The sequence below is a fragment of the Betta splendens genome, chromosome 16, assembly GCF_900634795.4.
Source record: "Betta splendens chromosome 16, fBetSpl5.4, whole genome shotgun sequence".
NCBI lineage: Eukaryota > Metazoa > Chordata > Actinopteri > Anabantiformes > Osphronemidae > Betta > Betta splendens.
In genome coordinates this window covers 10,651,184-10,661,196 of record NC_040896.2, presented here as the reverse complement: position 1 = coordinate 10,661,196, position 10,013 = coordinate 10,651,184, and the positions used below count along the sequence as shown (strand labels likewise).

The 10,013-nt window shown below is 43.0% G+C and overlaps 2 protein-coding genes across 3 annotated transcripts; one reads left to right on the top strand and one right to left on the bottom strand.

Moving 5' to 3' along the window:
• On the bottom strand, window positions 1-4,342 carry rps19 (ribosomal protein S19). The gene is made up of 6 exons (XM_029130250.3): window positions 4,262-4,342; window positions 3,444-3,514; window positions 3,149-3,249; window positions 2,187-2,370; window positions 1,662-1,716; window positions 1-55 (listed from the first exon to the last, which is right to left on the bottom strand). The coding sequence occupies exons 2-6, from the start codon at window positions 3,512-3,514 to the stop codon at window positions 26-28; spliced, it is 441 nt and encodes a 146-aa protein (XP_028986083.1). The 5' UTR covers window positions 4,262-4,342; the 3' UTR covers window positions 1-25.
• Window positions 3,250-8,832, top strand: LOC114843573 (adenosine receptor A1-like). 2 transcript variants are annotated; one of them, XM_055503346.1, is made up of 4 exons: window positions 3,250-3,545; window positions 6,901-7,270; window positions 7,985-8,194; window positions 8,567-8,832. In XM_055503346.1, exons 2-4 carry the CDS (start codon window positions 6,903-6,905, stop codon window positions 8,754-8,756), a joined length of 768 nt encoding a protein of 255 aa, XP_055359321.1. In that variant the 5' UTR covers window positions 3,250-3,545; window positions 6,901-6,902; the 3' UTR covers window positions 8,757-8,832. The 2 variants fall into 2 exon arrangements, with proteins under 2 accessions (XP_055359321.1, XP_028986081.2); XM_029130248.3 differs by having other exon boundaries at window positions 3,251-3,545; window positions 7,985-8,832.
• Window positions 8,833-10,013: the final 1,181 nt, after the last annotated feature.

Genomic DNA, 10,013 nt, shown 5'->3' with positions numbered 1-10,013 from the left:
TTTGACTTTCTCCAAAAAAAATTTATTAAACAGATTTCTTGTTTGCAGCAGAAACCTAGGAGAGAAAAAAATAACACTGGGTTAGAAGGCTGTGAAATTTGTTGTCTTCAAATCAGCATTCAAATTACTGCTGAGGGAAGAAAATCGTATAACATTTTTAGGCCATTTGGTCAAATATTTATACCAATTTTATCCAACTGCCACCAAACTTTCCTTCTGTGAGTTTCTACTTTCCTCCAGCACTCAGAAGTTTCCTTCACATTATGACCTACTGCAATATTGTGTTTCAATAGGAAATGTGCTACTTAACGGAGTCAGATGCCATCCCAATGCAATTTCATGGGGACTTGAGTGAACAGGGTTTGAATGAAAAAAATAAAAATATTCCAAAATCATCATGCGAGCTCTGACAGCACAAGTGTCACTTAAATCTCTCAAAGCCATCAGAAATTACAACATTCATAAAGAGGTAGCACTACACGAGCACGCTGTGCGCCAGTTCTGCGCAGCAGGCAGGCGGGGCAGAGCCCAGGTCTGCTCATCTGCATACTGCTCATTAGCATGGGTAAACAAGGAGAAAACTGCTGCCATACGGCGGACTTGCCAAGCATGAAATTCCCTCCTCATGTTTACCCCTTTACCCTTGGATTATCACAACGCTGCTTCCTCTCTCTTCAATTTTGACAAGGCCCAACTGCGATTTTTTTCCCTTAGTAAAGATGAACAAACAGTTCCAGTACTGTGCAACACAGACACACAACCCACTTGGTTGGCAGAGGAAAATTGCCTACGGACAAGTGATTTAAAAAGCTTTGTGAGATGAAGCGACAGTGGGTTGTGTACTCCCGCAACAGACAAGGTGTCGCATCAAAGCGAAGGGATGATATTCCTGTGATCATATGCGCTTAGGGGACCGCCCAAAGTGCATCTGAACGTCATATTGAATGGCAGAGTGTATCATACACAGCCAGACGCTGACAACTTTTGCCAGACAACATGCGGTTGCTATGACATTCACATAACAGCTGGGGAGCACGATACTGGCCTATTTAAATTCCAACAGTGGGTAAGATTAGACTTCAGCATTTAAAGCAGTGGGAAAACCATTCCCCTTTGAGCTTGGTTCTTCAAAGTAGGATCAAACGAGTACAGGTGCCAGTGAGGAACCCGTTGGGAGTCCTCAGCCAGCAGCATTGATTATGGCTATTATCAGATTTTTTGTGTGATGCAACTGGCAACACATTTAAAATGGCCAGAACAATAATATTTAACCAACTTATACCCTAGTGTCACTTCACAGGTCCTAAAGTTGAATCACATTAAAAAAGTATTTACAAAGTAAAAACAAGTTGTCAGCAGATACATGAGGCAGTGAAGACTTTAAGAAAAAAGGTGTATATAAAATAAAAAAAAATAAAAAAATACCTTAACTGTGAGATTTAACTTATTAGAATTCATGTTACTGCAGCAGCCTTTTCTATTTCAGATACAACACTAAGTCTGTGGTAACAAGTCCCACTACTAAGTGGATGATAGGAAGGTGTAATATTTATTTAATTCTTTCATCAGCCACATGTTTAACTTAAAATTATGACATCTTAATACATTCTCTTGATTCTTTAAAAGAATTGAATTTAAAGTTACTGGGATGTGTCCCTCACCTGGCCAGCAATTCTGTCCAGATCTCTGGTTCCTTGCGGAGTCAGTCTGCGACCACTGTGTTAAGAAAAGCAAAAATTTTAAAGTTAAACAGGTAAATTAACAAAACAGTAGAAAATAAACTAGCCAATCTTGCAAAAAATAGAATCAATGAACAAAATGCTTAAATCCTCAATAACTACTTCACACCACACTAACCACAGTATTACAGAATGTCCCAAATCAATTCAGCAAAGACATTTACAAGAATCACAGCCTTCAAGACTGATTTTGAAATGGGATTTTCCTGCCTACGTAATCTGGATAAAAACGAGCCAATCAATTAGCCATCTTGTTATGGGGGGGGATTACATTTTTATTGCAAACTTGCAACAAAATTCATGTTTATGCAATTAGAGATTTGAAGGAGAGTCATCAAGGTCACTTGTAGGTAAAGGTCATCTTCAAATACACAGAATCTCATCATTAGAACTTTGTAAAAAAATGGATTGGTGTTTAGATTCTTGTTTATATTTGGTTAAATTCACCCGTTTGGATCTTTCTCAATCATCTTGAGCAGCTCGAGGGCTTGTAGCACCTTACGAGCCACGTTCTTTGATCCTACACTGTAGTGGGACGGGCGCACACCGTTCCTCTTGCGACCTCCATAGATCTTTATCATGGAGCCAACACCAGCACCTCCACGGAAGTACAAGTGGCGCACTGTGGATGCTGAAAGAGACAGGGGTGTCAGTTGTGCCAAGCACCCACATGACAAAATCAAGATGCCCATTTTGAGAACTCAAGGTAAGATTTTGTTTAATATTTCATGAACCTGCACTGTATACTCAAAACGGGAAAGTCTCATTAAGCATCAAGATTAGAATTCTACTTTTAGTTAACTGTAATAAATTGAAAAACATTTGAAATGTAAAATATCATCAAGCAACTTGAGCATTTTATGTTCACAACACAAAACAAAGACAACACCCTTAACATGCTTTAGTTTATAACAAATTTTTGTTTTAGCCATTTGAAAACATTTTGCATCTGGAAGGCTGCCATCATCCTTTTAGTACTGTTGTTTTGATTACATCAATATTGCAGTGGTAATTTACACACTGAGCATTTAAACACATTACCCATTTAAGCATGTTCTCATTTTATTGGTTTGTGCATCAATGAAAAAAATGTAAACCCCAGTTTGTTTTCTTTGGACAGTATATCATTCAGATGTTCAAATGTAGCAAGATTAATAAAATAACCTAAATCAACCCAGACGTCTGATTTTTATTTGCACCAGCAGACATTGTAAAAATTAGGTATGAATCACAGCCTAGATTCTGAACATATTATCCCAACTTAACCAATGCTCATAGATTCAAAGCATTGCTTCAGTTATACATTCACCCTGAAAGCTTATGCCCAAAATTTACAAAACATGAGCAATCTGCCAAAGTGGTTTGATGCAAGACAGCACTAGCAAATATTAAATTATAAATGAACTTACCAGCTCTGATGTAGAACCAATTTTCATCACTGGGGGCCAGCTCCTTGTGCTTGCCTAGCTTGACAAGGTCCACCCAGTCAGGCACCTTAAGCTTTCCTGACCTGAAACAGACAGTGTCAATTAAAACAAAACACCACAACCAATATAGCAGCACAAAGCATTGCTGCAGTTATACATTCACTAATTGCTTATGCATTAGAATTACAGTATTTTAAAATCGAGGTACATTTGCAGTTAAATTCAAGTTTCACTGAAGGTGGCAATACTTTAATTTGGGATGTGGGAAAGAACTTACTTCTTGAGAAAAGCCGCCAGGGCACGGACAAACTCCTGCTGGTTGACGTCTTTCACTGTGACACCTGGCATCTACATCGAAGCAAAAAAAAAAAAAAAACACGTAAGTTATATTTGATATGAGAACCAACCAAATGTACAACACGCTGGAAATCGTGAGCTAAACTTTTAAGTCAGAAGACGCTCGCTGTCTGGTAGAAATAGTGATGCTAAAGGGAACATGTGATAGCTAACGAGGGTGGGGGGTCTAACATGCGGACTATGTGCGCGATTAGCTGAAAAGCAATTCGTAAAAAAGGTTACAATGTACAAAACACACCAGCCCTATGGCCAATTAATTAAGGAAAAAGAAACATTTATGCGAACGTACATGAGCTCCCATAACGTCACGAAGGTTCAACCGGCATTAGCACACGCCGGAGCAGGAGGGAAGCGCTCTCTGGCTAGCTACTGTATAGGCATGTGTCGGGATACATATACTTCTATTCTTTTTAAAAGAGACAACGGAATAATCTGGATAGATCATATAAGCAGTCGGTTTAACGGCAACTTGCATTAATTTTGTGTATTTTTGGCAATAAATATAATGCTAATACGCGTCAGCTAGCTACTAGCAGGCCCCAACGAGGTAGCATGGAATCAGCCATGACCAAAAGACCCGCAGTATATACAAATAAAACCCGTGTAATTACAAGTCACCAAGCTCCGCCGCTTCATTAAGCTGTACATTGTGTCTAGTAAGACCACGAACATACATAAGTATTTAATATTGAAAGATATTTAATAACGTGCACACAAGAAGGACAAATAGCGCTTTACCTTGCTTGTGGACAGCAAAGGGAAGAGGGTGGAACGGGGTTTCCAGCCCGTGTTAAAACGGGCCGATCTCGTTTTGTCACGCGAGAGTTTGGATATGTTTTCCCAATGCTGCCTCTAATCAAGCTCAAATGCTCTATCCAAACTTCATCAAAAATGAATATAAAGTGAAACGTATTATTCGGTAATGGACGGAACGTTGCTTTAGACCAAGGATTAGAAAAAATAATTTATTTATGATTCATTGTAATTCTCCTTGTGTAGTTTGTTTTTCTTCTGCTTCCTCGGGGTCTTCACTTTCACAATTAACATACTATAGATGTACTTTCAGGCTAAATTGGCTTTGTTAATCTCTGTTCATGTGTTGTGTCGCGGTCGTGTTTTGTGAAATGGAGCCCCCTCAAAAGGCTCATTGTGCCCCTGCCTGGAACCTGGCCTTTTTGGCAGACGGTGGGAAATGATTTGTAAACCCGTTGATATGCTTCAGTGATTTATTTATTTTGTGGAAACATAGGCACATTTTCCAGGCCATAACTGTCAGCCCTACAGTTCAGTGAAACTCATTTGCATGTAAAATCTAAAGTAAACATTTTGAGCACACAGAGCTCAGTTTTCAACAATTTTCAGTAGCTCCAGGCTGTGTCTCTTGGTTGTCACTGGAGCTTTACATAATTCTCAGTGTGCTGGAAAGTACTATTGAATGAACCGTCTAATATCACAGGGGTACCACTGATAATGTAAAGTAGAGGCCTAAAGGTGTTTTATTTATTTAAGACACATATTCCATCTATGTTGCAATATAGTTCACCATAGGCTACGCTGGAGAGCTATTATTATACATTATATTATTATTCTGCTCCATGGAGCGAAGCCTTTAAGATAAAAAGTCTCTGATGTCACTGCTAATCTTTTTCACCGTCAACTCATGCGCACGTCATCAAGGAGCAATTAGTTTTTAACTCTAACAACCTCCTCTCCATTTCATTTGTCTTTCTCAAATTAGTGGAAAAGCACAAAAGAACACATCTAGGAATGTTTTAGCTTGTGAATGTGTGTGTGTGCGTTCGTCTATGATCATATCGTGCATGTGCGTCGTGCCTATTTACATATTACGGCCTGGCAGAGGTGGCGTTGCCCTTTGCACATCTCAGATGGAAAGGGCATCCATGCTCTGACATTGACACAATTGATGTGTTTGCAGAGACAGGAGAGAGCTAGAAGGCAGGTGGATAAGCAGAGGTTTATGAATCCAGTTTACTCTGTCAGTTGGGGCAGACAGTTTAGAGTGAGAGGTGAAAGGAAGAGATAGAGATCCTGAAGGAAATGAAAAGCCATCCCAGTTATGCAGAGGATAAATCACACCGCTTTGTATAAACTATCTTTGCCATCACAGGGCTTCGCGACAGGTAAATGTACCTCTTTATCTTAATTTACTTATTTGACACTATGTCAACATCCAGACAGCATGTCTGTAAATGCCAGGGACCATGCTGAGAGGTCTGGCCTATAGCTTGAGCATTGCTTCAGAGAGGTTAATTGATGAATTAAGGCAATTAATTACACTAGGACTGACCATACATCACTATGAATTGAAAATTCACACAAGGTGGATTAAAATCCATTAATTACTTCAGTAAATCAATTTAGCTGAGGCCCTTCAAGTGGTGAGACAGGAGACAACTGTGTAAAGTGATTATAAGCGGTATAAAGAGGTTATTTCAGCCAGTCGTGATTATTATGGGAAAGTGACGACTAAGACCACATGCTCCAAAAAGGTCAAACTAATTATGAGGAATGGACAGGTGGCATATTGTGGAAGCAAATCTGCTTTTTCAATATCATCCGCGGTGCTTTATGTGAGACCATTGTTTGAAAATGCACTAAAATTAGCTGCCAATCATTTTTGAATACATTCACTGGAAACGAGTCATCGGGGGGGAACGCGCGTGTGTGCGATTGAGCACCGGCCTTCTTGTATTTACTCACGAGCTTCTCGGCCTGTTTGCGTCCCGGGGATGATGATGCGCGACGCGTGAGCAGCGTGTTGCCGCCCAGCTTGGTGCCCGTTGCTCTGTGTTTGCATGGCGCTCACATCCCCAGCGGAGGGTTCTGTCAGCGCTGCTCCGGCCTGACCTTTTCACTCTCTGGGCACGTTTACAGCTCTCCAATACCTATCAAAATATCTACTCTTTCTCCTGCCCGTCTCTCTCTGCCCTATAGCACAAACCTGAATCATATCATCCATCCCACCACATTTACCTTTCTCGCTCGCTTGCTGACTGTTAACCTTAAAATTTCCACCACGCTTTGTCACTCCATTCTTTTTTGTATTCCGTCTAGTTTTTGTCTTTCTCTGTGTTCCACTATTCCTTTGACAATACAAATGAATGCTGCAGGCCAGTCTGTAAGAGCCACGTGGGAACATGGGGCAGAAAAGGTGAATAGTGTGGGAGTAAATGAGGCCATATTTGCATAAGCATCAATACCTTCTTGCTGCGAGGCAGGAGTGTTAACCACTCCACCACCGGGCCACCCAGCGTCAATACATTCATATTTAATTTTTTCCCTTTTCACATGATATTGTCTTTTTAAACTATGGTCAAACATTTTATTTTCCTTTATCAATCTTTCTGTCCCCCCAGACATGGACTTGGTGTGGCTCTACTCGCTGAGCCAGTGCATCCTATCCGTACTGGTTGTTGTGGTCAGTGTGAGGTTGTGCGTGGCTATCAGGGGCAACAAGTCGGTGAGTGACGTGCAGGAGCAACCGGACGGCTCCAGGCTTCTCCCTGGGAGCGTCTCCTGCTGTCTGCGGCTGTGCTTGGGCTGGTTGGGGGCCGTGGGCGGCGCGGTGGAGGTCCCGGTGAATGTGCTGCTCAACCTGAGAACCCCCCAGTGCCTGTACACCTGCATCACCATGGTGTGCTGCCCCCTGCTGGTCAGGCAGTTCACCATGTTCCTGACGGTGCTGCTGACGCTGGACGCCCACTTGCAGCATCGACTGGCAGACAGGTGAGTGTCCAATAAACAGGTCCTGTGGACGAGCTCCTGCAGAGACAGGTCTGTGTCAGTGTAGTGCAGCTTTACATGGATTTCCTTGTACTGTAACAAAGCATCGTATTTTAAACACAGTGAGTTTCGGGCCGCGAGTTTCAGAGGGTGATTGTGTGTTTGTTAACAGTGAACCAACACTCTCAGCAGAGGGAGAAAATCAATACAGGCATTTAAAACCACAAAGCAAACATGTCAGAATGTGCCACTGTAGAGTATCTAGTGCTGGTAAGTGCAGCGATACAGCAGAACATCATGTTCAATGCTTTTAAGTGGATTTCTTATCACCCGAAGCTCATGCTGGCGCCTTAAAAACAAAGTTAAGCAAAGATGACCATGGCTGATTTCACTGAGTTCCGTGGACCATCGTGCGTTTTACTGCCATTTATTTTTCCAAAACAATCGCTCGCAAAGGAAATCGCTCACATCTACTGGAGAGCTCATAATGCAGCTCTCAGCCATTTTGTACTGTTTGGTTCATAAACGACAGCTGTCAAGCAATTACTCTAAGAATAGTACAGTGAATCCTGTCAATTTAAAGCACTGCAGAGGAGCATGGGAGAGGATGAAGGCCAGTATAAAAACATATTGAGTCTTGAGGTTAATCTGAGGACTGAGATCAAAGTCTGATATCTGGTGCAGCTCCCGCTGCTCTCATTCACGTCTTGGTTGCAGGTACTCCTCGGTGGTGACCCGTCAGCGGACCCTGTGCGTGGTTCTGCTCTGCTGGGTGGCCTCCGTCCTCTGCTCCTTCGCCCAGTTCATCGGCTCCGGCGTCTTCGACGCCAGGCGGGACGCCGGCGCCGGCTCGGGCACGGCCGGCCTCGGCGTCGACGGCAACTGGACGGCCTCCTCGCCGGACCCCGCCCCTTTCCCCACCTCCAGGTACCACCGCGAGCGCAAGGTCATCGGGAAAAACCTCCCGTACGGAGGCTTCCTGTCCAAGTTTTACGTGGAGGACATGCACAAGTTTACCTACGCTGAGGTTCACAGCAGCCACTGGGGAGTTTGTGCCCCTGACATTGTCCTCAGCTCCCAGTTCCTGGTCTATGTTTATGGGATGACAGTGTTCACGCTTCCCTTGCTCTGCTTCCTGTCCATTTACCTTGACCTGTTATGCATGAAGCCCAGGAAGGCCTCCTTCAGTCATGCACATGTTCCCCAACACGTCCGGTTCCTTGCTCTCTCCCTGTCCCTGTTAGTCTTGCTGTGTCTGCCGGTGCTGATTGTTCACGTTCTTCTGCTTTTCCCCCACAGCACCAATCTTCCCACCTGGGTCCATGCAGTGGCCCAGTTCCTCTTTCAGATGTACAGTGTTGTCCCACAGATCCTCTTCACTCCTCCACATAAAAAGCCAAAGGAGAAACAGGCCTTTCCTCTTTCTATTCCGAACCTTCCTCCTGCAGCCAAACACTCCCTTAAAGCCAAAGTTTGCCCAGAGGTCTGAACTCCTCACACAGTGGACGATCTGAGTGGTTGTTTTAAATATAAATGTGTTTCATCAAATAAAAAACATAATCGTTTTTTATTCAACGGTTTGGTTGTATTGAACTAGCAATAGTTGGCTTTTGAAACAAATTGCTTGTGGATTAAAGGCGGGCAAATGCGGCACATTTGTGTTTGTTGTTTTCCAATCAACAACCTTGCGTCAAGACGTTACGAATAGCTAGCAAATAAAAAGGCCAGTTAATTATCGCTTCCCACACCAAATGTCAGCGAGAAAATGGAGTCTCCGTGATGATGACTGCTATCCTGATCACAGATGTCTGTTTCCTTTGACTGCTCCTCCTATGGGTCTTATTCTAAGCCAGTTTTAAGTCTATACTAAGCCAGCCACCAGTCATGTAGATATATGAGTGACAGCGTTTAATTAAACGTTCATTAATAACATAGTGGTCCAGCGAGGACGCAGCATTGTAGGGAAAACATAATTAACCTGGTTATGACACAATCTTCATGGCTGTTTTGATTAAACGTGTAAATACAATGTGAAGCTCTCTTGTAATAAAAAGCCCTTGCTCGCGCTAATTGGATTGTTCATCTTGAACCACGCTGGTGTGAGAAATCAGTGATGGAGAAAAAAGACACAATCCCTCTCTTTCAGCCTGAGCATGACAGTCAGCACACTTTCATCTCCGTTTATCTGCTTGTCGTAATCAAAGATCGGCTTCTCTTCTTCCTCCCTCTCAGAATCCAGATTTGTTCTTTGCTCTTAATCTCTTTCCAGCTCTTTCTACTGATTTTATGTTTATTTTCCTTTTATTTTCCCACTTGTTATGCCCTCCCCCGCTTGCCGCGTTCTTTTTATATACTAAGAAACACACGGAGTACAGTGTGTCTAAGCCTCCGCATGGAAACACATTAGTGATGGAGAAATCTGGTACAGGGATAAAACATTCCAGCCGCTTCCCTGGTGCGGCTGCCCATTCAATTGTTCTGCCTGCATGAAAGCTTCCTGATTATGCCGGGCTTCGTCGCCTCAATCAATGCCTCATGCCACGCCGCCGGTGCCTTGCTGGTCACACTGCCAGGACCAATGAACGCGGGTCACCAAGGTTGGCTTGAAAGACGGAGACCCGCGTCTAATCCACAAATATAAAGGAGTTTATTTCTGGACGGACTGTGGTATTTACTGCAACTCACTGAAATGAGATATGACGGTCATAAATGGGCCACAAACACAGAGAACCTCTGAAGTGAAGTG

Bases quoted from the DNA above. Each gene is read 5' to 3' on its own strand.
- LOC114843573 (XM_029130248.3), top strand. From the start codon at position 6,903: ATGGACTTGGTGTGGCTCTACTCGCTGAGCCAGTGCATCCTATCCGTA. The intron at 7,271-7,984 runs GTGAGTGTCCAA...TCTTGGTTGCAG, and splicing joins CAGCATCGACTGGCAGACAG to GTACTCCTCGGTGGTGACCC.
- rps19 (XM_029130250.3), bottom strand. From the start codon at position 3,514: ATGCCAGGTGTCACAGTGAAAGACGTCAACCAGCAGGAGTTTGTCCGT. The intron at 2,371-3,148 runs GTAAGTTCATTT...TGTCTCTTTCAG, and splicing joins TTGGTTCTACATCAGAGCTG to CATCCACAGTGCGCCACTTG. The intron at 1,717-2,186 runs GTGAATTTAACC...TTCTTAACACAG, and splicing joins ATTGAGAAAGATCCAAACGG to TGGTCGCAGACTGACTCCGC.